The sequence below is a fragment of the Aspergillus japonicus genome (assembly GCF_003184785.1).
Source record: "Aspergillus japonicus CBS 114.51 unplaced genomic scaffold BO86scaffold_81, whole genome shotgun sequence".
Lineage (NCBI taxonomy): Eukaryota > Fungi > Ascomycota > Eurotiomycetes > Eurotiales > Aspergillaceae > Aspergillus > Aspergillus japonicus.
The window spans coordinates 57,939-81,975 of NW_020291718.1; the positions used below are offsets into that span (position 1 = coordinate 57,939).

The window sequence follows — 24,037 nt, forward strand, 5'->3', positions numbered from 1 at the left end:
GAATTTAAGGTTTGGGTCAGGAAGAGCAACTCTATTTGTAGGCTAAGAATAGACTACCACATGGGTTTATCTTCGGAAATGCTCGTGCAGAGGCGCAATCTACTACAGTAGATGAAGAATTGAAATGGTCTTTTACCCAATATGTGCATGCGAGAAATGAGGCCGTCTATAGCAGAACCGTGCACAAGACGACCACAAACGCAGGCAGGTAGAATCTGGAGCCCGACTGGGACGTTGCGCCACTGGCGACCACACCGGTGGAATTGGTCGAGCTGGATGATGCAGTAGACCCGGTCGACGTGCCAGAGGATGAACTGCTGGTCTTGCTGGAGCTGGAGGATGTGGTGTTCTTGTTATAGGCACGGACCGCCAGACCCACCCGCGACGCGTCGAAGTCGAACACGGTATAGACGTTCTTCAGGAAGACGTCGCCCAGGAGCCAGATGTCGTCTCCGAACAGATCGTAGCTGACGATCGTGGAGATGCAGCTGGAGTTGTACTCAGAGCCGATATAGTCCTCCGGCGAGATGGTGTAGTTGACCCCGGAGAAGGCGACCTGGACCTTGGCAGTGGAGTTGCACGGAAGCAGGAAATAGTCGCCGTAGGCGGTGGCGTCCGGGATGAGCGCGTGCAGCGTCTTCGCGTCCTTGGAGGGGAGCATGGCGTACGATGTTCCCGTGTCGATGATGGCAGATTTGTCGGTGAAGTCACAGGCGTCTCCGTTGACGTAGACATCGTCGACTGGGATGCGCCAGTAGTTCCCCGATTCACTGGCAGTGTCCGTGTATGAGATGTCCCCGGTGTACTTGTCCTTGTCCACTCCCCCGATCGTGACGGTGCCGTCCTTCTCGCCGCTCTTGGTCCGCGAGAGCGCGAAGCCAACGACGTTGGAATCGAAGTTCTTCTGGTCTGCCACAGCGTCCATGAAGGTGGCAGTGTTGTACGCCGTGTCGTTGGAGCGGCCGAAGCCCAGGATTCCGTCCATGGCATACGATTCGAAGTTGTTCGAGGCGTTGGTGGCCAGCCCAAACGTGAATTGCACCTCCACGTCTGCAATCGTCACGTTGTCCGTGGCCAATACGCCGCTCGCGGACCCGGAGCCGTAGCCGACACTCCAGTCGGTTGTGGTCACATTGATGCTCGAAGAGGTCGTGGCATCAAAGGTGTCGTGCATGCTGCACGCTTTGGTGGTGCAGTCGGAGCTGAAGACCCACGAATTGGTGCCACCCGTGTCCAGCATCAGATAGAATTCCTGCGCTTCGGAGCCGATCTTAACCACTGCGAAATACGTCAGGTCATTGCCGTTCTGGTCGAGGGCAGCAGTATTGGGCCAGGAAGGCGTCTTAGACAGGACGATATCGAAGTCATTGCTGCGACGGACAGGGGCTCTCTTCACATCCAGCGTTATGGGCGCGTCAGTGTTGGTCTGGGCTTGGCTATTGGCAAGTGCATCGCTCAGTGATTCCCACGGCAGAAAGCGACGAGACGGGGTGTGTTTGGTGGCCGGAAGATCGAGGTTGAATTCATAAGGAATGAAGGCAAAAACCGCGGTCCAGATACAAGCCGCGACAAGAAGACATCCGGTTGGATGCATGATGCGAGCACGATTTAGAATCCCTGAGAGATGACCCGGAGACTCATTTGCAGGACGGCTCGATGTTGATCAGTGCCGGAAGCTTCGGTTGTACTCGAAGAAGAGAAAGAGGGTGCAGTTGCGATACAATATCAGAAGTTACAAAGGTAGGCTAGACCACCGAATACTGCTCTGAATCAGATAAGTGAGGGAAGTGATAGACTTGTGGATTTCTAAATCCGAGGCAGAGGGGGAAAAGATTGACTAGCAGTCTGCAGCGAAACAAACAATGCAGTAAACGAGAGGCTAAAGAGCAAAACCGCAAAGAATAACGATAGGATGCAGCAGCGAAAGAGTGTACTGTACAGGGTAGTAAAAATGAGGATTGGGAAGAAAGTGCAAGAAGAAGAAGAAGAAGAAGAAGAAGAAGAAGAAGAAGAGATGTGAATTGAATGTGGAAGTGGATGTGGAAGTGGATGTGGAGGGACAATCAGGAAGCTACTTTTAGTTTATGCGTTTATGCGTTTATGCTCGATCTCCACTCGGCAGGTTTTCGGAGCGGGAGGACGGGCTGCCACTGGCTGCCACTGGCTGCCGCCCTGCGATCCAGACCCCGATCGTTTCCCCTGAGTCGGAGCCAGTCTGGCCAAGCCAGTAGCAGCAGCAGCAGCAGCAGCAGCAGCAGCAGCAATTTCATGCACCCTGCACCCAAGTGAATGAAGATACACAAACACAAATTGCAGGTGGCATCAAGCACTACATCCTCTTCTGCCAATCGTGTAAGAATGCGAATATCCAATGCCCCAGTTATTCGAGAGCGATTTGACTTATGTGTGAGCATACTCGTCAATCGCCTCCCACCGTTGCTGACGACGACTGCCTCACAGTGCGTACCACTGAGGGGTTCTGCACTCGACCTGCAGTCGACCGTTCCAGTCACTCTGGGCTGCGTCACTTGGCAACAACAACAACAACAACAGTGGATCCCATCAAGTGTCGCAGACCAATGTCGTTCGTACTGCCAGAACATGAGGATAAGGAGGCCGACGCCTTACAACAATCACAACGCCAGTGCTGCTGACATGTCAGAGAAGAAAACAACTAACTCTAAAGCCGCCAGTTGCTGGGTTCATCTACGGTACGCTCCGTGCAATCGCGATCGCATGGACAGCCCGATCTTCCTTGAGAACCACCTAAATCTCCGGGCCTGATGCTGTGGGCGCAGTGCTGACTGACGGTGGCTGCCGTGCACTGTGGGCATAGCACACAGCACGGCACAGCACGGCAGCACACAGAGCCCAAACCGGCCAAAGTTGCGAGGTCATAAATTCCTGCTAAGTAAAGTAGTGCTGCCTGTGCGCGGGTGTTCGTCTTCTCAGCCTCCTCTGAAACATCACACGAACTGCGATTGCAATTTTCGTTTGTTGGGAGTGATCCGAGACTCCACCGTTTGAAGGTCACACAAGCACATCGCATTGCCCCCTCCACACAACGCATGAACGAATTGTTCTCGGGAGAGGGGGACAAGAAGGAGTTGAAGAGCTGTCAATTGGTCCAATAAATTCGACAGCAATTCCCCGTCGGGTAGACTGGAGATGACAGAGGTCTGAAAAAGGAGACACACTCGTATGGGTAGAAAGGGAGCGTAGGTAGGCGGTTCTCTAAATAAAAATAAACTGTCTCATTTAATCCTCAGGTAGCCGAGGTTAGCCTGGACCACTGCGCTAGTCCTATTCGAAACCATGGACTTGGCAGGCAAGGCAGGCAATCACCATTACCATCTGGACTCCCTACCTGTCATCCGTTTATACCTCTACACATGAACAAAGTAACCCAACAACCAAGGTATACCGTACACTATGCCTCATCAAAGCAAGACAGCTGGTGCATGCTCGCAACCGCAATGCACAAAGCATACTAACTAATGCACAATCCAATCGTACCTCACAACCTCTACCCCACCCCCAAAACACACCAACAGACCCAGAGATGAATCAACGGCCAGCACACCTATGTATACTTCCGGGAAGCAAGCAGACGATCTTGCTCAACCGGAGCACCCTGCTCCTCTCACCACCGTGGACATCATGCGTTCAAACAATGCGGTGGGCGGTGGAAGAACACAATTCCCACACCCTCGGGAGATATCGGATAGGATTTGATGCTTTGGGGGGGATCATTCCACCTGGCCGACATCATGGACTTTCCCTTTCCACCCGAGATTCACGGTCTACATGGAGGTTGCTCACGATAAAGTTTATCCCTGATTGCCGAGGGAGGCGTTTCTTTTCCCACGTTGCCGGTTGACCATAGATTTTCCGGGTGGGAAAATATGGGGTGCAGTGTGGGAAGTGGGAACCTTTGGTCGGACTTGGGTGGTACTTCCCCGGCGGCGCGGACTCAATTCTCTGGGGTAGTTGACTAAGTCCTTCGAGAAGGATTGGTCCGGTTCATCGGAGCTTTCTACTTGATGTCTATGCTCATGCAGATGCAGAATCCCTGGTCTGTTGCGTGTCGCGTGTACTGGAGGATGGATGGATAGATTGATGCTCTACCTCCTTGTGTATACACCATACATCGATCCTTTGCTTAGATATAGATATGTCATTGTTGAACATTCAGCTTAACCTGGTGATAACACGAGATGACTATAAACAAAAAGGCAACACAACAGACATCACGCATCGCTAGAGACAATCAAGACAATTTGACATGGATAAAGGGACATCACTTTCGGACAACAGCCGGCTGTCTACCTAAGATGTCATCCACGACACCGGTCCACAGCTCGCGGAACACCCCCGGCTCCTTCTGTTGGGTTGTCGACTCCGCCCCAAAACGGGACTTGCCCACCGCCTCCGTCAGCGAGAATGGATCGATGTCCACCGAGTGGTTGTCGACGACCTCCGTCATCGGACTGGCGGAGACATCAGCCGCCCCGCCGGAGACGGTGTAGATCTGGGGCTTCATGGGGGAATCCGCCGGGGCCGCGCTCCGGTGGGAGTAGAAGTCGGGGACAATCGGGAATTGCGGATCGGCGCGAGCGGCCGGCCCATCGAGCTCCGCCAGTGAGGGCATGTACGCGAAGTCGACCGTCGATGAGTCACCCACGGCCTTCATGGACCGGGAAGTGTTGAACTGACGGCTGTGGGTTTCCCTATTTCCCACACGAGAAGTCAGTTCCGAGGACGTCCAGTTTTACCCGAGGGGGAGAGGAGGGTCGAGGGCTTACTCTGCAATGGAGTTGCCGCTGATGCGGCGCATGGCAATGCTGAAGGCGCGGGATTGGAGGAAGTCGTGGTTCTGGAGACGCTCGACCAGCTGGGGATTGCGAGTTAGGCTTGGGTTCGGGGTGTGTCCCTTCCATGGGCACGGTGTGACTTAGTATGGCACTTACCTCGGCTTGCGTACCGCTGCTCCTCAAGGAGCGCTTCTGACACTCACTCTTGAGATCAGCAATGGTGCGGCTAGAGTACAGAGAGGCTCGGTCGGAGACGTTTGCCGGTTGCGCCGAGTGGACGCCGGTGATGTGCAGGCCCCGGCGAGCGCAGGGGAGGGTAGTAGCGTGGTGCTGCGAGAGCAGACGCAGAGCACGCAAAGAAGTTGAGCGAGGAGCTGCCATTGTGAATTGTTGGAGATAGTAGATAGATTCTTTGCGGGGTGAAAGGTGATGATGGCAGGTGATATAAGAAATTCACCGAGATGGTTGAGCTAAGGTATGTAGGGTTATCGGATAAGGCAGCGCCAAGTAAACAGTAAGCAAGAAGGGCAGGGTAAGCTTGAAGTAGACAAATGCGAGTATGAGAATATGTATATACACAGTCACCAAAGATGGAGATGAAGTAGATAAGAGAGTAAGAGAGTGGAAGAGTAGAAGTAGAGGCTGGGAGGAGAAGAGAGAGAGAGAGAGAAGGGGAAGGAAACGAGGGGAGGGAGCCCAGTTTAAATTCCTGGGGAAGCTGGCTGTACGGAGACTGTGCAGCACTTCGATGACCAGCCGTTTTGCAGGAACCCGTTGGGGGGGGGGGAGGGGGAGCGCAGAGGTGGGTGAGTGAATCGAGTGAGCTACAGCCTACACTGCAGCCCCGGCTCTACACCTTCCTTGCCTTATTTCACTTTGCTTTCCTTTACTTTACTTTGCTTCTTCCCTTCTTTACCCACCCGCCCACACTACTGGGGACCACACTGGGGGCGGGCGGTCTAGCCAAGTCTAATAGTGGTAACTAAGATGGGACCACCAACTCGCATACTCTTCTGATGGACAAAATAGGAAATCAGAATGCTTGGGCATTACTGTTGTTGGTGATCTTATTCTCATCTCTTCTGTTTTGGGCCTCTCAACTTATTCCTCCTTCTCTGCATCTGCCCCTCAGGGGCTTCGAATCGTGGATAGTCGGTCTTGGAGGGTAACAGCTTCATCATTTAACCAGTTGCCCCAGAAATGGGCAATGACAGGTCATGGGGAGGGGTCAACCATGGTAAGCTACACAAATTGACTTGACTCCATGCTCAGCCTGTTTCTGCCTATTTCTTTACATCTTTACATTACTTACAGACCACATACCACATACCATCCAAGACGGGACCTGCCCTCTGCAGATGTAATGTACTGTATGTACGGAGTACCTCCAACACCTTCAGGATTTACTTGCCGGCGCTACATGAGTACGCTGCAACAAGCATGTATGGAGGAGCCAATCAACTCTCCTGTGCGGACGAATCACTAACTTTCCGGTACACCGGGAGCAGATAAGTGACTTACTTGTCAGTTGAATGGCTGGCTACTTTCAGGGATGTGCTTGTTTCTCGAGGCAGATAGATTGGGTCCCCTCTCACATCCTCTCCCCACCTGCGGCATCAGCGGTACTGCTGGTGGACGTGCTCTGCATATCAGCCAGTACTTACTGTGTACTGGAGCTGATCCTTTCTTGTCTGGAAAGCTGTCGATTGTCGTATCATGGTGTCATGGATCTTTTCATGATTACCCCACCCGATGATTTTACCTAGTAAGATCATCAGGAGTCCTGAAACTACCTTTCTCCGCATCATCCTATCAGAATCAGCTTCAACAAAAAGCCCCGGACTTGGCGGAAGCATACGACAATCCGACTAGGACAGCAAACGAGATGGGTTCCTTTTTGGGTAGTGACTACAAACGAGATCCAGTACAAACGCGGAACTGCAACTTGCTTGTGAGAGACAGAAACGAGGGTAATACAGGGTTTCTTTCCGGTGTGGTAGTATACTCCGGTTGACTCCCACTCCGTAACTTACTCCGTGATAACTCAGAGAGAGAGAGTGGAGGGGGGAGCCGTGACGCAATGCAGGATCAGCCAACAACATTCGAGAAGCGAGCTAGACGATTCAACAACTTCTGGGTATTTACCGAGGATTCGTGTGTCCAGGCAATCTGATGATGTTCCGCGGCACGCTGATTGGCAGTTCTGCAAACGATCACCGCGATGGTCGCCAATAGTAACCTTGGACTAAGCCGATGCCACCGCGCTCCTTGCCTGATTGATCTGGCCACCAAGTCCCCCAAACTGTTGAGAGGGCGGTGAAGTGGAGACGGGAAGGGGGAGAAAATGGGGCACGTGAGGTCGATCTGGGTTGCCCGCCCGCCGCCCGCCGGCTTCCCCGGTGGATCCTCCAAACGCCTAAAATAAGGTACTCTGATATACGCTGTAGACCCCATACCCTACGGGGTCCTCCCTCTTCGCCCTTCCCCCCCTTTGATCCTGCTGGAATTCAACAGAACCTTGACCTGAGTCAGGCTGAACGGTGAGAGGAACCTTGCGCCACTTCACTTCTTGCACACTTGCTTCGGCCGGCAAGGCATTCCATGTCCGAAACTCCCAAGGGATTCCATGCGACTTTCCATTTTGAGTCTTCGGAGAGTCCTGGTCTTATCGCAGCGGGGTTGGTCAATCTGAGCCAGTATCGACGAGACGTCACCATGAGATGCTACTAAGTAGCTCATTGAAGCGGCTTATCTAGCTATCTCCCATCGGAGCAGGGAATGGGGACGGCGAATGTTCGCTCCCTGTCGATCCCTCAGTACGCGCCGTGACTTGGCATTTTTGAGTTGCGATACGTATTCATGCATAGGTTGCTCATTACTTGTGTGATATGCACGGAATCGGCTTCCTCTCTATCACTACGCATCCTGCATATGATGACTAGTCGACATGCGGATTGCTTAGTTTTAGCTCGGCGCTTCTGCGCTTCGACGGAAGGGTCAGCAATGCACCCATGCACCCATTCATGTCCGAACAGTGATCTGTCAACCATGATGACACACTGTAAATCACTTTTTCACGACGTTCTCAATTCTAGGGTCTATGCTGCAGTGGAGAAAAGAAACTGGCCAAGGAAATCGATCAACCGCGCAACCCGGTAGGAGCGTCTGTGGTTTCCCCCCTGATCGACTAACCACACTCCAAAGGTCCCTCACCATGAGCTTACGGATAGAATTTGGCTCCACTGCATGTAGTGTCCACACCTAGGACTTCGCAACGTGGCTGGCGGCTCGTTGTCTTGCCAGCGAAGCAAGGATACTTCTGCTCAGATGTACTGAACTGACGGTTTTACTCAAAGTACATAGATCGACTTTCCACAAAATCGATTGCAAGGAACGCAGCCAAGCCACTTTTCTGCCATGCGGATCATTTATCCGTGGATGTGCCGGGAACCGATGCTTATCGCCCGATTGATTACTGTAGCTTTGAAGCATGTAGGTGGATCGCCAGGAAAACATTGCTAGGGTAGGCTTTTCCCCCCACATTTCACTGCTCTTGGTGGTACACCCGTTTTCGTTTTCCGCATCGTGCTCTACGAGTTCATCTCTCTCGCGGAGGCAAGTCTTCATGTTAGATTAGTCTATGATATCATTTGGAGCCAACGCTGTCTGCTGCTGGTCATTCTAGATGCTTCCCGCCTGTGTTCTTCCGACAGGTCAATGGCAGCACATTTACATCTCGGGCATTGTTCCGCCAGCTGGCCATGCCTCAAAAGCTCCCGGACAAGTTTCGTATGTCCATAGCGCATAGCAAGGGTCAATTGCTTTTCTGCACTGGTGTCTAGCGGCGTACCTCTGCGAACGAGGGAGACCGCAACATCTTCCCTTCCATACATGAGCGCCATGTCAAGCGCAGACAATCCTTTATGACGCGCAGCCACCAGATTCGGTCTCAGGTCGAAGAGGCAATCGATCACTTCTACGCGCGCAAGCTTATACGCAGCCTGCAGTCTGAAATCACAATCAGGAGCCTTCGGCAGTATCTCCGCTCCATTCTTGGCGGCCAGTCGGAAAAAGGCCGGCCCCCAGCTTTGAGTGCAGCAGATGATAAAGGTGGAGTCGTGAACGAACCTGGCCCCGGCCGCTAGCAGCATTTCAAGAACCCAGTTAGGCGAGCCACGGGGCCCGCCCACCGCATAATCCAATGCCATCTGCCCCGTTGTTGGACGAACGACATTGGGGTCAGCATTGTGCTGTAGCAGGAGCTCTGTTATATGATATTGGCACTGCCGGAAGGAGAGATGTAGCATCGGGACCGCGTCCAGGTCAATTGAATTAGCACTCACCCCGGCTGCCAGGAAGAATTTGACAACTTCGAAGTCGCCAGTGCAAACAGCTTCCGCAAGAGGCTCACGGATGGATCTCCTCCACTCGGCATCTCCAGCGAAGCGGTGGATTTGTAGCTCACCGTCGTCCCCATACGATATGCGCTTGTCGTAGAGTTCCTGAGACGGGAGGGCACCGCTTCTGGCTCTCTTCTGGATCTCGGTCCAAATGAAGCCATATCCTGTTGGGAGTGAGAGGCCCAATCGCACGAGCGAGGTGGCATCCAGAAGCTTGATGATGTGAAGGTGTAGCTCTGGCGGTATGGTGAGGAACGTGGCCGGCTTGGGTGTCGCCACGGCGGATGTCCCTTGCTCAGCCATTGTGGTCGTATTTGATGAACTAAGAAGAAGGATGTGATAATGCAGGTATAGTGGCAAGTTTGAAATTAGGAACGGCACTCAATTTCAATGGCAGATTCCAACGACTGCGTCTTATAGAAAGTCGGACCACAATGCCGTACGTTCACAAAGAAAGCAACAATGCCATTGTACCAGGTTTCTGGACGGGCTTGTTTCTTGGTCTGAGGTGGTCGATGAGAGATTCATGCTCTGGTTCCCCTGAGCTGGCGTTCACATATTCTGAAAGCATTTATGGGACATGGTGATCATCAAGATCGCTAGCCATTAGTCCATCATTTGCAACAATGTATCATTGAGGCTGACTATACGATAACGGGGATTTTCACCATTTTGCACTGTTGCGTCTATGGCCGCGTCCCTGGTCTTTGTATGGATCCATTGTGCTCTTGCTCTAACTTTGTGGGTGACCTGAACTCCAAAAGCGTTCAATGGCTTTACCATCTTGTAGGATCGAATTGCTGGTCATGGTCTGCCTCATGGTGGATAAGGCTGGTGTGGTATGGCGAGAGACAGGAAGCAATTTATCCTGGTCCTTGAGGAAGCCATCAATGACATGAGGAAGAAGATAACCGGCCCCTTGCGAGAGCATTGTAGGTTTCACCCAGATCATGGCTCAAATGCCCTTGAATGTTGTTCCTGCCAAGTCAGCAGCGGTCTAGGCTTCATTGCTGCCACTTCGGGAGCCGACCTGATACAGAAACGATGCTTTATCTACCTTGACGTTTGCCTGACTGATAAAACCGCCGTTTGACAGACGCGCCTGCTGCCGATCCATAAAGAGACCCGTCTTTTCTGGTGTCTAGGCCAACCCCACGGTAAGATACAGTACGTACTTTACTCCTCATCAAGAGAGGAGCAACAGACGATTTCGCGCTACTCGCGGCATTCCTCCAATCCTCCGCGGCGTGGGAGCATGGAGTACTAAGTATATTCTGAAGAAAAACACTCCAAACTCCAGCACTGCATCGGTGATGCCTTCCGTTCTTCCAGAGAGCAAGATAGCAAATGAACGAGCGGATTGCAACACATGGTAGCCGTGCGGGGATTATTGGCCGAGGAGGGATGGGCAGGCCCTGAAGCGTGCCGGCAGCGCAGTCGGTGATTGGTCTATCCGAAGTATACGCCCGCACTGCAGTCAACTGGACAACTGGAGAGCCTCTCAGTGCTTCCTCCTTCCACTCCATCTCTTCCTAACCCGGACCAGCTATCTAACCTTCTTCCGTTTATCTCCCACTGGGTCCATGTGTCTCCTTGATAGGGTCATAGCTCTCTGGAGTCCATCTTTCCCAATCTTTGACCCAAATCTAATTCTGTCCGAGATGGCGGGGTCATGCTCATCAGTGGGGCAAACAGTTTGGCCAAAAAAGATGCGCCGCAACTTGCTGCAGAGCCGTTGATTCAAGAAGCCTTCCCCTCCCCAAGCTGGGAGCAATTGAGTGTCGAAACTTTGACTCAATTTCTTTCTCTCAGTCCCTACAGGAAGGCATTGTGTTTGTACGGTACAACTCATTGCCTTTGGTGCGCCATGAGTTTTCTCGCCAGCAGCAACCTTCCGGGCTCCTTTCTCGGACGCATGGACTGGTTCCATGTCTACATTGGCTGCGCTGCATTTGCCGTCTGTGGATTCGTCGCACTAGTTTTGTTTGCCTCCCGGCAAACACGCAAAGTTGACTACAATAGTGGCATCTTCACCTACCTGAAATTCATCTACGCAAGCTTCCTCAAACCCCATGAGAAGAACGGAAGTGGACAGCAGGATGCACTGGAGAGCTTCTACAAGACCCAAGTATGCTAGCGTGTCATCTTGCAAGGCGGGGCCGTGACTAACACAAGTCCTCCAAGGCCAGTGTGTACGATGCCACTCGCAAGCGCCTCCTCCGCGGACGCGAGGACATGCTCGGCCTTGTTGCTGCACAGTTGAAGCACAAGGTTGACAGCCAGGAGCTCAAAGCTGGTGAAGCGATCTGGGTTGATGTAAGTTCTTCCTTCAGTGTTTGAGACATGCACATTAGCTAATTGCTCAGATTGGTGGAGGCACTGGGTGAGCGTCAATCAAAGCCGTAGCCCCTCCCGGTTCATGCCCTGACTGCGTCATCAGATATAATATCGAAGCGATGTCCGCCTTCCTCTCGGTGCCAGACTTCTTCGCGCACGTCTATCTAGTCGATCTTTCTCCCTCACTTTGTGAGGTTGCCCGCCAGCGTTTCCAGAGACTCGGCTGGAAGAACGTCAGCGTTGTCTGTCAGGACGCGAGGTCCTTCCGGTTGCCCGAGGAGGAGAGGGTAGACCCGCGCTGCGAGTCCACCACGGCGACAGGCGCTGATCTGGCGACTATGAGCTACAGTCTGTCTATGATTCCAGGTAGGTAGCCTCTCCCGCTTTAGAAGAAGTATGCTGACCAGTGCAGACTACTACAGCGTCATTGACTCGTTGCCTGCGCTGATCAAGCCTTCTGGTGTTGTGGGAGTTTGTGATTTCTATGGTATGCAGAGTGCGGACTATAATGCACATATGTTATTAACTCTGGCGCAGTTCAAAGCATCGTCGACGTCTCCTCACGCAATTACATTGGCGGTGCCTTCAATCGCCATGTGAACTGGCTTGGGAGAGCCTTCTGGCGTGCCTGGTTCGACGCGGACCGTGTCAGTCTTGAGGCTGCTCGTCGTGACTACCTTGAGTACCGCTTCGGAACCGTGATCTCGGCCAGCGAGAGGAACTATCTGTTGGGTGGAATTCCCTACTACATCTTCGTGGGATGCCAGAAGGACTCCACTACCCATTCCGGCCGCGATGCCATTGAGAAGCTCAACGCCTCTTTCACAGAGTCTCCGTACCTCTCTCCCGCGAAGCATCGGAGCGAAATGGATGCGGCGATTGTGAGCAGCACGCAGGAGATCAAATCCAAAGCGTACGAAAGTGCCGTCATCAACCTCGGCTCCAACCTTCCTCTACCTTCGTCGTTTTATCAGAACCATCATTACCGCATCTTCTACGACGACCTCCTTCCCAAGCACACCCAGTTCGGCAACGAGTACATCTATGCCTTTAACTGGGAAGACCCGCGTGTTGACCACAAACTACTCAATATCCAGCGCGACGACGTCATCCTCGCCATCACCAGTGCAGGCGACAACATCCTGGACTACCTGCAAAAGAGCCCCCGCCGGGTGCACGCCGTAGACCTCAACCCCAATCAAAACCATCTTCTCGAGCTCAAGGTCGCCAGCTTCATCGCACTGGGCCACCGTGACGTCTGGAAGATATTTGGCGAGGGCAAACACCCGGACTTCCGCCGGCTCCTCATCACCAAACTGAGCCCTCATCTCTCGAGCCAGGCCTTCCAGTACTGGCTCGAGCACACGCACGTCTTCACCTCCTCCTCGGGCAAGGGCCTGTACGAGACCGGCGGCTCTCGCCATGCCATAAAGATGGTCCGGTACCTCTTTAAGGTCTTCGGGCTACAGTCCCAGGTCCAGCAGCTCTGCGGGGCGCAGACGCTGGCTGAGCAGCGCAAGATCTGGCCCAAGATCCGCGCCGTTCTCATGAGCAAGCCGCTGCACTGGGCGGTTGTGGGCACCGAATGGTTCGCCTGGAAGGCGGCCGGGGTGCCCCGCAACCAGCGCAACATGATCATCGACGATTTCTACAAGCGCAACGGGCTGAACACGAAGATGAAGCAGGCCAAGGACGTCAGCGGCCAGTCGATCTGGGAGTACGTCGTGGACACGTTGGACCCCGTCGTCCAGGACACCCTCATCAGCAACGACAACTACTTCTATTTCCTGTGTTTGCAGGGCCAATTTTCCCGCAGGTCAGTCCAGTCCCTCATCCCCGTACGAAAGCATACTAAAAATCACGCAAAGATGCCACCCCGCCTACCTCACCCCAAAATCCCACGTCAAGCTCTCCTCCCCCGGCGCCTTTGACGGCCTCCGCATTCATACCGACGAGATCAACGAAGTCATCAAGCGCATCACCCCCAAGAGTCTCACCATCGCAGTAGTCCGTTACCTCCTCCTCCCTTTCCTCCTTGTTTCCCCCTAACACCTCCCGAAACAGATCATGGACTCAATGGACTGGTTCGACCCCACGGGCGACGCCGCCCCCGCCCAGGCCCAGAAACTCAACCACGCGCTGAAGAAGGGCGGCCGCATCCTCCTCCGGTCCGCCAGCATCGACCCCTGGTATATCCGGTCCTTCGAGGCGAACGGGTTCTCCGCGAGGCGGGTCGGGGCGCGAGTCCCTGGGACTTGTATTGATCGGTGAGTTTTTTCCGGTCCTGTGGCTCTAGGAGGTGGGAGAGAGATGCATCTGCTAACGCGTGACCGGTCGATGACCGCCAGTGTGAATATGTACGCGTCGACGTGGATCTGCACCAAGACTCGGGATCTGGATCGTCCGGCGCCGAGTCGGGCGATGTCGGCTTTGTCGCTGAATGAGTAGAACACTGAAGGGGCAGGTACCGTACAGTACTGGCTGGCTGCGTAAGAGTGTGTGGGAGGTAGGACTTTTCTTGTCTTTGTTGCCAGCTGGTGTACTGGGTTGGGTCTCGAGTACAGTACATCTCAGTCAAGTACCTCACTGGTTGGTAAGAGCCTTCACCTTATGTGATGTTTAGCGAGGTGGGAAAAGACTACCCGGGTAATAATAGGTCGATATAGAGGGCGAAGCCGAAAAGACTACTCGTATTGCTGTCATAACAGAGTCAAAGCTTTATGTAGGGTAGTTACCTTACCGAAGCCGAGTCAAAAGCCTACTGTACAGTACCTAACCAACCCCAAACAGCCAAATCCGCCATATCAAGAACATCCATTGAACCCGCACTAGCATTTACCCCCCCCCTCCCCAAATTCATCTATCCATGCAAACCAAATACCGACGACAGGATACAACAACCTTGATTAACTCATCAAGCCAAACCTCTATGTATATCAGATCCCAAACAACAAGAAACCTGGGGCTAACCGATGAACGGGATATGAACTGAATGGGTACAGCAACTGAATGGAAGGATAAAAAAAAGGGACAATAGGTTTTTCTCTGTACAATAATTGAAGGGAAGAATTAATCTAAACCCCCAAGACCTCCTCACACTTCCTCCACACTTCCTTCCGTCCTTCCCTCATCAAGTCGGATCATGTTTCGGGTCCAGGCCACGTCACGTCACGCCACGTATTCATCGTCAGAAATCAGTGTAGAATCAATCGAGGGTTCAATTATTAGGGGGGGCAAGGGGGATTGTGTGAAAGGGCAAGATGGGTGGGTGGGTGGAAGGGGTTGTTCACCTCCCTTCAGCTTCTTCCTTCCAACCCTGCTCTCCCTTCTGGTCGTGGTTCTGTGATTTGCGCACGCAGTGAGGGTAAGTCTTTGAATGGAGGATAATCCATATTGCAGATCTACAATCACCGGTCGAAAACATCCAGGGTACGCGACAGAAGGGGAGATCAGAGCGAAGGGAGGGGAGTGTGGGAAATGCATAACGACATGACAAGTAAGTTGGGGCGTAGTCCAGGGGAGTCATCGAGTGTGTGCTTTCGCTCAGAAGAACAAAGCACAATATAGGAACAAGAACAATAATATGAGTTAAAGAAAGGAGGTGGGACAAAAAGGGAAAGGGACATGAAGCGTGATGATAATGATGCATTCATCAACTGGGATCATATCATACACAGACACCAGACTTCTGCAGCACAGGTTTCCCCGCTAGGTCGCTGGGACATCCGTGCGATTGGCTGGCGCTGGCTGGTTTTTTGAATTTAACTTTCTCGAAGATTGAACTTCCGAAGAAAAAGAAATCACGAGCGGCCGTATCGGGTCTTTCCGAAGGAGAAAGGCACGTAACGGTACTTGATCATGTGTTGGATTTGGCGGCGCACTGGGTGGGTGGGATGGTTTGTTAGCTGGATCTTTTGTATGCATGCCACGAGTGGTGGGAAGTAGATGTATCCGGGGAGAACATACTCGTCAAGATGAACAACATGATCCAGTACACAACCAAAACAGGCCAGAAGACAGGAATATCGAAGACCGAGAACCACGAGCAGACGAATCCAATGGCGATGGCGCGGGTCGCCGAGTGCCAGAACTTGAACTCGGGGAGCCGGCGGATGAAGGGCCGGAACTCGTCGTCCTGCTTGGTGGGGAGGCTGGGCGCGCCGGCATCACCGTCCTCCAGGCCTTCGTCCTGGGTCAGGGAGGGGTCGAACTTGGGTTGCAGGAAGAGCAAAAAGAGGTTCAGGAGGTAGATTCCGAGGGTGTAGGCGACTATTCAGCAGGAGGGGTTAGCTCTGGGGCTCGCGTGTTTGTATGGGGTTTCGGGTTTCGGGTTTCTGGGGTTGACGTACCGATGTACCATCCCTGGGCGAGGACAATTCGCAAAAAGAAGACCAGGAGCAGAACGACGGTGCCAGTCCAGCGGTAGGCTGTGAACGGTGTCGAGGCATCGAGGTAGGTTTGATATTGCTATTGTTGAAGAGGCCGGTGTGTCAGCGGGTGAATTTGTTTGTATGGAGATGGGGCTTGTTGATTTCGCTCAACTTCGCCGGAACTGCGCTCCGGATTGCGAAGATCTTCCAATGCGGGCATAATGGAGCTGACTAGAATAACTGCCATAGGATGGGAAGAGGAAAGCAGGACAGAACTCACCCGTGCGAGTTTGGAAGTCTGTGCCGTGACGGCAGTGAATGGAGTCTGCTCGGGTTCGGGCACGTCCATGGCGAAGGTGCTGAGGTAGGGGAAGGATACCAAATCCTTCCGGCAAAATCGAAGTAAAAGAGAAAAGAAGAAGGGGGTAAAGGCAGAGAGAGAGAGAGAGAGAGAGGGAGGGGGGCGAGAGACGGAGAAGCGCAAGGATAGAGAAGAATCTCCCGGTCAGCGCATGCGATGGAGAGGCGACGGAAACAGTAGTCTAGCAGCGAGACGGGCAGCACAGCCAACAGCAGATAGCCAGAGGATAATCCGAAAAGTGTCCACTGCCTGCTGGCTGGCCGCTTTCTCCCGCTAAGCCGCTTTCGGCCCCGGAAAGCCACAGATGGCGACTGCCGCTGCTGCGCCTCATCTGAGTCAGCCCTCACGTGCCATATGGGCGACACGTGCTGCTCTGCAGTCAAACCGATCAAACATGCTGCCCCTTGGCCCGGCCGGTTATTGGCGGGCCGCGGCCGAGCAGCTCTGCGGGGAGACTCGAGGTAAGGTATCTAAGGATGTCATCGCAATAACCCACATACTGATACACCTCCTTCATTGCCCCATTGACAGTACCATTTAAACCCTATCACCTTTACTTCCTACTCCCCCTATTCAAAACAACTCAACTCATCATGTTCGCCCGTCACTGCTCCCGCCTCGTCGCCTCGCGGACCGCCCGGCCGCTGTCCGCCCACCTGCGAACATACACCTCCGCAACCTCGGCATACGAGCACATCCTCACCTCGACCCCCAAGCCGGGAGTGGGACTAAGTACGTTGTGAAACCTTTCGACCCGACCCTCTTCTTCACAAATTTGACTGATGATTCCGTTGCAAACAAACAGTCACCCTCAACCGCCCCAAAGCCCTAAACGCCCTCTCCAGCCCCCTCTTCCGCGAACTCAACGATGCCCTCACCCAATACGACGAAGACAAGGACATTGGCGCCATCATCATCACGGGCAGCGAGAAAGCGTTCGCAGGTGCGTGGCGTCCAACGGCGTTTTACCCTGCCACTACCTCCTACTCAAACCCCCGAACCCCCCATCCCTAACTATTCCCCAAAACAGCCGGCGCCGACATCAAAGAAATGGCCCCCCTAACCTTCTCCGCGGCGTACACCACCAACTTCATCGCGCCATGGTCGCACCTGGCCACGAGCATCCGCAAGCCCGTGATCGCCGCCGTGTCCGGGTACGCGCTGGGCGGCGGGTGCGAGCTGGCCCTGATGTGCGACATCCTCTACTGCACGGCGACGGCGACCTTCGGGCAGCCCGAGATCAAGCTCGGGGTGGTGCCGGGCGCGGGCGGGTCGCAGCGGCTGACGCGGGCCGTCGGGAAGAGCAAGGCCATGGAGCTGATCCTTACGGGCAAGAACTTTAGCGGCACGGAGGCCGGCCAGTGGGGGGTGGCGGCCAAGGTGGTCGAGGGCGGGCTGGAGGAGGTGCTGGCGGCGGCGGTCGCGACGGCCGAGACGATCGCGGGCTACTCGCGCGTGGCGGTCGTGGCGGGCAAGGAGGTGGTCAATAAGAGTCAGGAGCTGGCGTTGCGCGAGGGCGTCGAGTTCGAGAGGCGCGTGTTTCATGGGTTGTTTGGGAGTCGGGATCAGAAGATTGGTGAGTTTTTCTTTTTTTTTTTTCTTGTTCTTTGGCTGGGGTGTTCGTTACGAGTGGATGAGAGGTTGTGAGCTGACATGATTTCTCTCGTGGGTAGGAATGGAGGCTTTCGCGGGGAAGAAGAAGCCGGAATGGTCGAACGAATAGGCGGTTGATATCCGTTTGGAGTCTCCAGGTGAGGTAGCAAGCTGTTGCGGATGTGTTTCTCACATGATATGGTCCCTGTCCGTCAGTGGAGTGGTAGCAACATCCCAATTGGAATCATTAATCGTGTCGTATTTCATGATCGAACATGTAACTATGTACATCTAATATTATTAAAGTATTACAAGGAGGAAAGAAGCTCTTCACGCGGCCGCCTTCTCGGCCTGAGCCCCCTCAGCGACGACGGTCTTCTCGGTCTGGTAGTGCTCCACCACCTCCCGATCTACCGTCTCGTCAAACACATCAACCGGCGTCAGGTGGAACTTCCGTGCGCTGACTCCCCGCTCAAAGAGGACGTCCAGCTCGGCAAACGACCGGCCGCTGGGCTCCGGCACCCGGAAGAAGGCGTAAACAATGCACAGGAAGCAGATCCCGCCCCAGAAGAAACCGGCATAGTTGCTCCAGTTCCAGGCACCGGGGTTCAGCATGTACGGGGTCAGGACACCGCAGATGATGGCGACAATGTTGTAGAGCGTGCGGCCGAGCACCACGGTCTTGATCTGCAGACGACGGGTGGACAGCTCAGCCACAAGGGAATATGCCACGGTTCCGACAGTGAGCTGATAGAACAAAGCCCAGACGATCATCATGCTGCCTGTCGCCAACGCGCCCTGGGTCTTGTGCGATTCAGGAACGAGCCCAAGGAAGCCCATCACGAGAAGCATGACACATAACCCACAGAGACCGTACAGGTAGAGAGAGCGGCGTCCCAGGCCCACAGACATAAGAAACCAGGCGCCAAACACGCCCACCATGTTGATTCCGTACTGGCCCATGGCGAAAGCATACGAGTTGTCGGTGCTTAGCCCAGCCTGCTCCAGGAAGTACGTCGAGTAATTGGAAAAGGAATTGCCGCTGAGGTTCTGAATGGCCCAGACCATACAGACGATTTCGGTCCGGCGCAGATCGGTGCCCTTGAAACAATCGAGGTAACTGGCACCCTTGGTGATTTTTTCCTCCAAGGCGGTAGTGTGGACCATCATGGAAATGGTCTCATCGGCGTCGAAATCCGTTTCCCGGTTCAGACTGGTCAGGCGCAGCAAGGCGTCCTTCGCTTGTTGGATCTTGCCCCGGCGAACGAGCCACCAAGGCGACTCGGGGGCGAGAGAGATGCCAATGAACAACGGCAAGGGCCACATCCATTGGAGGGCATAGGGAATGCGATAAGCCCATTCATCTTGCCGATGGATCATAGCCTTGATCACTCCGATACCGATCAGTTGGCCGACACCCCAGCAGAAGTTGACATACGTCGTCAAATATCCCCGCAGCGCAACGGGGCAGACCTCGGAAGCATAGGTGATCGTAAGTGTTTGGAAAACTCCCCAGGGAATACCAGCCAGGATTTCCGCGGCGAGCAGGGCCTGGACATTGGGCGCAGTGAAGAAGATGGCAGTCCAGGCGGTGATGAGAACCAGACAAGCCATGATGGTGTACCGATATCCAAACCGTTCGGACGCCCAGCCGTTGATGAAAAGACCAATGATTTCTCCGACATATGCACCGTTGCTCAGACCGGATTGCCACTAAGGAAACGAGTTTAAATTAGCAGGAAGTTCCTCAGGGAGCCATCAATTGATTGATGATAGGAAAGTGTAACATACCCGGGCTGGAACCTGATATGAGCCGTCCGCCGTCAGCTCACCGTATTTCCGATTGAATTGAGGAAAGGCATAGAAATTGTTGACCAGACTGATGTCGTAGCCTTCCATGACAATACAGGTAGAGATGAGGACACTCCATGCGACAGCCTTGGGGTAGAGCTTGACGCCCTGCCACAGGGTCATCTGCCGCTCCTTATCGGTAGCGGCTTTGGCATTATGGATGATCCTGGCGGCGGAACCCGTTGAGCCGTCGGAGAGGGAGGGCGGATGCTCTACCGGTGCAATGGCATCCGGAGATTTGTTGGAAGCCATGCTGGAAGAGCAATTGCGATGCCCTGGGGAGGGGGAGGGGGAGGGGGGGGAGGGGGGGAGGGGCAGGAGCTGTAGAGGGAAGAAGGAGAGGTGTAAGATTGTCAGAGGGGGACTGAACGGGAGAACAGATTGAGGATGGGGAAAGACACGAGAGGAAGAAAATCAGGGACGTTCCGCACCCGGCCGAATTGGCAATGGGCAGAAGGTGGAAAGTGGGACGGTTGTTGGGTTAGATTTTTATGCACCAGCGGCGGGGCCCGAGCAGGAACTGGGCATAATGTCTGTCCACTACAACTACTCCACCAACGCCACTCACTGCTCGTAAAATTCACTCATCGGCAGTCGGCAAAAGACTAAGAGACGGCTCAAGAGATTCTAGAAGTGTGCAGTGGTTCAAATGTTGGGAAGGGGAAGGACTTAGGGTTACAGAACCAATTGACTGCAACGCTATGCAAGCAGAGTTTGCGGGGTAGAGAATTATCACCTCAGGAGTTGGTTGGCTGGTGATTTGCTGGTTGGTCGGAGGGTGTCATCCTCTACGGAAATGAGCAGCTGATCAAGTGTAGCCAAGCATTTTAGCTGTCTGGCGGGGGGAGACAATTGATGGTGTTGGGATTCAGATAGTCACAACTGCACCTACTCTGTTGATATACTATGTAGATTGACTGATTGATTGCAGATCATCCCATTCCGCATGCTGCTTTCCCTCGTGGCTGTTGACACGTGACTGTTCCTGGTCTTGACATTCTTCATGTATTGGAGAGGATATTGACCCGTCCTTTGATTCTTTCTGTTACACTATAATATGGCATGCAGACTGGGTCTACTGTATGGAATGAGAATCACACTCCCATCACAATCACCCATTCCAAAAATTTGGTGTCACATCTTGTCCCTCTGTATCTTGCAGTCCTATCTATCTATTTTGCCCCGCGATTCAACACATGATCTCCTGCACGCATGCGCCCGTATCTTGGCTTCTATGTTGAGTAGTGGTCGAGATATTGATGTCCAGTTCGCAAGATGCCAGGACACTCGCCTAGTTCACGCCCTTTGTTGAAATGTAGCCACAGGCAGTGACAGTGGCCAACGATGAGATGAGGGATTGAACACAATGCATCATCAATGGATCATTATGGCTCCTGATTGCGACAAGCAGTATAGAAACTGAGCAAACTTCGAGACCCAAAGCACAATGCGTTGTCGACAGGGCTGACCCTTGGTTCTTCGTTCCGTTCAGCTGGAAATCCGTATAAAAGAAGCGAAGGGTCAGATATCAGATAGGCCATAAGTCAGCCATGACGTAAAATGGCGATTGCTGTCTCACCGTTCCGGTGTCCATGTGCCATGAATTTTCCATGCATCCTGGGAGATGCGGGCCAATTCAGATTGACCACTGAGCTCCGTGCTTATTACCGCAGTATCAATCTACGTGACACGGCGGGCCACCCAATCATGCCTGGACAACAGCCGATCAACACGCCACTGTCATAATCCCTCGAAGCCTATTTCATCATCTTCCCTCTCATGGCCCTTGGTCTTGCTCAAGGCCCTTCTATCACCTAGCATGGCCGAGCACTTGAAGTGAGAGGATGCTGGGGACCAGTGCTTCTTGTTATCACGGGACAATGATATCATCGCTGCACACACTCGGCCCGTGGCGAGGGCACTGGGATACTGCCCACCACCCTGCCCTATAAAAGAATGCCTCAGAGCTTTGTCAATAGCTTGTTCCCTACAGTCCAACTCCCGGCCCACAATAATCAGACTACTCATCAGTCGCTGTCAATAATAAATCTTACCGAACATATAACATCCATCCTACACACATCATGTCGTCTGGAGACAACAACAACAACAACGGTACGTATCATCTATCCCTCATTTTTGCTTTATCAGGATAGTTTCGGCCCTACCCACTTCGAAGGAAGTGATAGTGCTTCCTTTGGATCTCGTTTGTGGCAGATCTGCCGCCCACTGGTTGCTAATCTTGGCTAACTAGTCAACCTCTTGCAAGGGCTGACAGACACCCTTGGCAAGACTGTCGGAGGCCTCACAGATACGGTCGGCGGTCTTGTCGGCGGCGTGGGCCAGACGGTCGGCGGAGCTACTCAGGGTCTGGGGAAGACTGTGGGCGGCGTGGGCGAGGGCTTGGGCAAGACAGTCGGAGGAGCCAGTGAGGGTGTGGGAAACACGACCAAAGGTCTTGGACAGTCGACCAGTGACATTCTGAGCAGCATCAATGGCGACCGGTCTGGCGACAACGCGCGGAGATGGTAAACCTGAGATGCGAGGTGCTTGGATGCCGACATCATATGATATGATCTGATGAACTGTCTTTTATCTTCTGCTGCGATCGACGATTCTTGAGTTCATGTCGATTCCTGTATTAGTATGAATTTTCAATTTATGAGCCTTGGTTCGAAACTTCTTCATATGACTTGTCGTCGATAGTCCGACTCTTGAGAACTCCAGATACGCATCACAGGGGGGAGGAATAGATGCAGGTGCAAGCGAGGCCTGTCCGGAAGAGATTCCGAGATCGGGAATAGAAATCCATTGCGGGCGCGTCCTGGGGAAATTCCGCCTTCGGGAAACGGAGGTTTCCGCAGGGGAATTGCCCGCCAGCAGACTGGACGTCGCCGTTCGGCTGAACCACACAAATCTGAAAGGTCCTCCCGTTGAGGTTGTGGCTTTCTGGGGTTCATTTAGTGGAGGAGACCATTTCATCAAAAGATGGGTGGAGGTGACCCGTAGGTGACCCGTGGTGGACGTGCGGTTCAAAACATTAGAACCCCGGCGTCCATCCAGTCTCCATAACAACAATCCAAAGCGCAATCGCCATTTTATCAGATTCCGAGTGGATCAGATACTGGAGCAGCGCTGGTTCCGTTCCCCGGTTGGGGATTCCGATGGCTTCAAGGCTCGCAAAATGCGTAGGCTGTTGTACAGTAAATCAGTGTTATCGTTCCCATTGTACAGACATGCAATGCTTATTACCCAGTCGACATTGTCACCTATTCCTTTATCGCAACCGATTGGATCGCATGCAACAACCACATTAGGTAACGGCATCAGAGACGTATAGTAATGATCATCTTGCCTATGAATCATAGCAAAGTACGGAGTATCATGCAGCTGGAAAGCTGCCTCTTTACCCCGATTGGGTACGACTTGCGCGCGTTATTGAGTTACTTACCCGTAGTCGTTAGTCCCCTTGGTTGTATGAGGCGGATTGGTAATATCGGCTCGGTGGACGGTCTAGACAGGAGTGCGTGCAGGTCTCGCAGTCTGCAGGTCTCCAGGCTAATCTGTGGCTGGCCTGGTCCACTGACTAAGAACATGGGCGCATCGTCTAAGGCAATGGATTTTCTGGGCCGTGTCATCATGCCATGGCGACCATTCCGGCTCGATACCTGCACAAATACTCGAAAATACTCAGTAGACGCTGAATACGGCCATTGATGTGATCTGCACCGAGTTATGGTAAGAGAATAAAGGTAAAAATCAAGGGGTGATGATTGGCTCTGGATTGAGGGGAAAGAGGGGACACAAAGATCGGAGAAGTTGGGGAAAGGCACGGTGGGTGCGGGGTAATTGGCGTTCATGGAAGTATGGGGTGAGAAGTTGGATATCATCATCATAAGCATGTCTAGAGATGTCAATTGAGATGCTTTGAAGCTTGTAGCCAGCGCTGTCGCTGGAAATAAAGACTGAGATCATCGTGGATGCCACTCTCTGTCAATTCGTGCAACAGCAACAGAGCCTAAGGTATCTGCAGTAGGCTTAGTCTCTCTCCGCGGAAAGACCTTCTGTTTTTTCCAAAGTTGACCTCGGCGCCGGGAAAGAAGATTGGCAAGTGGACCCCAACAGCAACCTGTCGACCTTCTCCCCCAGTTTCATTGGCCTCTGGCCTCATTCCTCTTCGTCGTCGGCTCCAGCCAAGGTCAAGCTCTATCCGATCTGATGTGAGAGAGAAAGGGAGAGAAAGAGAGGGCCCGAGAGAGGGAGATTCCTGGATTCAGATCCCGCCCTTCTGATTCCAGCGTATTCTTTTCG

General features: G+C 53.3%; 10 protein-coding genes across 10 annotated transcripts; 4 read left to right on the forward strand and 6 right to left on the reverse strand.

Annotated features, from left to right (window-relative positions):
• Positions 1-10: 10 nt before the first annotated feature.
• On the reverse strand, positions 11-1,842 carry BO86DRAFT_233380 (pepsin-like aspartic protease). The gene has a single exon (XM_025667023.1). It carries the CDS (start codon positions 1,592-1,594, stop codon positions 167-169), a length of 1,428 nt encoding a protein of 475 aa, XP_025522963.1. The 5' UTR covers positions 1,595-1,842; the 3' UTR covers positions 11-166.
• Positions 1,843-4,300: 2,458 nt separating this feature from the next.
• On the reverse strand, positions 4,301-5,611 carry BO86DRAFT_371550 (uncharacterized protein; the record flags this gene model as incomplete). The annotated part of the gene is made up of 3 exons (XM_025670322.1): positions 4,971-5,611; positions 4,806-4,894; positions 4,301-4,730 (listed from the first exon to the last, which is right to left on the reverse strand). Exons 1-3 carry the CDS (start codon positions 5,193-5,195, stop codon positions 4,301-4,303), a joined length of 744 nt encoding a protein of 247 aa, XP_025522964.1. The 5' UTR covers positions 5,196-5,611.
• A 1,905-nt stretch (positions 5,612-7,516) lies between these two features.
• Positions 7,517-8,369, forward strand: BO86DRAFT_233409 (uncharacterized protein). The gene is made up of 3 exons (XM_025667024.1): positions 7,517-7,810; positions 7,910-7,969; positions 8,178-8,369. Exons 1-3 carry the CDS (start codon positions 7,674-7,676, stop codon positions 8,284-8,286), a joined length of 306 nt encoding a protein of 101 aa, XP_025522965.1. The 5' UTR covers positions 7,517-7,673; the 3' UTR covers positions 8,287-8,369.
• Positions 8,270-9,794, reverse strand: BO86DRAFT_392969 (ankyrin repeat domain-containing protein). Its single transcript, XM_025672920.1, has 2 exons — positions 8,500-9,794; positions 8,270-8,337 (listed from the first exon to the last, which is right to left on the reverse strand). The coding sequence occupies exons 1-2, from the start codon at positions 9,515-9,517 to the stop codon at positions 8,333-8,335; spliced, it is 1,023 nt and encodes a 340-aa protein (XP_025522966.1). The 5' UTR covers positions 9,518-9,794; the 3' UTR covers positions 8,270-8,332.
• Positions 9,795-11,081: 1,287 nt separating this feature from the next.
• On the forward strand, positions 11,082-14,197 carry BO86DRAFT_441968 (class I SAM-dependent methyltransferase; the record flags this gene model as incomplete). The annotated part of the gene is made up of 9 exons (XM_025676283.1): positions 11,082-11,342; positions 11,399-11,530; positions 11,581-11,597; positions 11,655-11,855; positions 11,926-12,038; positions 12,089-13,367; positions 13,420-13,558; positions 13,616-13,818; positions 13,900-14,197. The coding sequence occupies 9 exons, from the start codon at positions 11,082-11,084 to the stop codon at positions 13,997-13,999; spliced, it is 2,445 nt and encodes an 814-aa protein (XP_025522967.1). The 3' UTR covers positions 14,000-14,197.
• Positions 14,198-14,647: 450 nt separating this feature from the next.
• BO86DRAFT_233459 (uncharacterized protein) lies at positions 14,648-15,336 on the reverse strand. The gene has a single exon (XM_025667025.1). It carries the CDS (start codon positions 15,198-15,200, stop codon positions 14,838-14,840), a length of 363 nt encoding a protein of 120 aa, XP_025522968.1. The 5' UTR covers positions 15,201-15,336; the 3' UTR covers positions 14,648-14,837.
• A 15-nt stretch (positions 15,337-15,351) lies between these two features.
• Positions 15,352-16,270, reverse strand: BO86DRAFT_324107 (Rer1 family protein; the record flags this gene model as incomplete). The annotated part of the gene is made up of 4 exons (XM_025668461.1): positions 15,352-15,431; positions 15,518-15,820; positions 15,901-16,018; positions 16,202-16,270. 4 exons carry the CDS (start codon positions 16,268-16,270, stop codon positions 15,352-15,354), a joined length of 570 nt encoding a protein of 189 aa, XP_025522969.1.
• Positions 16,271-16,775: 505 nt separating this feature from the next.
• On the forward strand, positions 16,776-18,131 carry echA (enoyl-CoA hydratase echA). Its single transcript, XM_025669305.1, has 4 exons — positions 16,776-17,014; positions 17,088-17,225; positions 17,313-17,858; positions 17,956-18,131. Exons 1-4 carry the CDS (start codon positions 16,876-16,878, stop codon positions 18,003-18,005), a joined length of 873 nt encoding a protein of 290 aa, XP_025522970.1. The 5' UTR covers positions 16,776-16,875; the 3' UTR covers positions 18,006-18,131.
• BO86DRAFT_348153 (putative MFS alpha-glucoside transporter) lies at positions 18,116-20,030 on the reverse strand. Its single transcript, XM_025669306.1, has 2 exons — positions 19,667-20,030; positions 18,116-19,588 (listed from the first exon to the last, which is right to left on the reverse strand). The coding sequence occupies exons 1-2, from the start codon at positions 19,976-19,978 to the stop codon at positions 18,206-18,208; spliced, it is 1,695 nt and encodes a 564-aa protein (XP_025522971.1). The 5' UTR covers positions 19,979-20,030; the 3' UTR covers positions 18,116-18,205.
• Positions 20,031-20,736: 706 nt separating this feature from the next.
• On the forward strand, positions 20,737-21,162 carry BO86DRAFT_233493 (uncharacterized protein). The gene has a single exon (XM_025667026.1). The coding sequence runs from the start codon at positions 20,784-20,786 to the stop codon at positions 21,036-21,038; it is 255 nt and encodes an 84-aa protein (XP_025522972.1). The 5' UTR covers positions 20,737-20,783; the 3' UTR covers positions 21,039-21,162.
• Positions 21,163-24,037: the final 2,875 nt, after the last annotated feature.

What these genes read in the sequence shown, in the direction of transcription:
- BO86DRAFT_233380 (XM_025667023.1), bottom strand. Translation starts at nt 1,594, where the DNA reads ATGCATCCAACCGGATGTCTTCTTGTCGCGGCTTGTATCTGGACCGCG.
- BO86DRAFT_233409 (XM_025667024.1), top strand. Translation starts at nt 7,674, where the DNA reads ATGCATAGGTTGCTCATTACTTGTGTGATATGCACGGAATCGGCTTCC. An exon ending in TTCTGCGCTTCGACGGAAGG is followed by an intron (nt 7,811 to 7,909) that starts GTCAGCAATGCA and finishes TCTCAATTCTAG; the next exon opens with GGTCTATGCTGCAGTGGAGA. An exon ending in TCGATCAACCGCGCAACCCG is followed by an intron (nt 7,970 to 8,177) that starts GTAGGAGCGTCT and finishes CAAAGTACATAG; the next exon opens with ATCGACTTTCCACAAAATCG.
- BO86DRAFT_392969 (XM_025672920.1), bottom strand. Translation starts at nt 9,517, where the DNA reads ATGGCTGAGCAAGGGACATCCGCCGTGGCGACACCCAAGCCGGCCACG.
- BO86DRAFT_233459 (XM_025667025.1), bottom strand. Translation starts at nt 15,200, where the DNA reads ATGCATCATTATCATCACGCTTCATGTCCCTTTCCCTTTTTGTCCCAC.
- BO86DRAFT_348153 (XM_025669306.1), bottom strand. Translation starts at nt 19,978, where the DNA reads ATGGCTTCCAACAAATCTCCGGATGCCATTGCACCGGTAGAGCATCCG. An exon ending in CATATCAGGTTCCAGCCCGG is followed by an intron (nt 19,589 to 19,666) that starts GTATGTTACACT and finishes TCGTTTCCTTAG; the next exon opens with TGGCAATCCGGTCTGAGCAA.
- BO86DRAFT_233493 (XM_025667026.1), top strand. Translation starts at nt 20,784, where the DNA reads ATGGCATGCAGACTGGGTCTACTGTATGGAATGAGAATCACACTCCCA.
- echA (XM_025669305.1), top strand. Translation starts at nt 16,876, where the DNA reads ATGTTCGCCCGTCACTGCTCCCGCCTCGTCGCCTCGCGGACCGCCCGG. An exon ending in CAAGCCGGGAGTGGGACTAA is followed by an intron (nt 17,015 to 17,087) that starts GTACGTTGTGAA and finishes GCAAACAAACAG; the next exon opens with TCACCCTCAACCGCCCCAAA. An exon ending in GAGTCGGGATCAGAAGATTG is followed by an intron (nt 17,859 to 17,955) that starts GTGAGTTTTTCT and finishes TCTCGTGGGTAG; the next exon opens with GAATGGAGGCTTTCGCGGGG.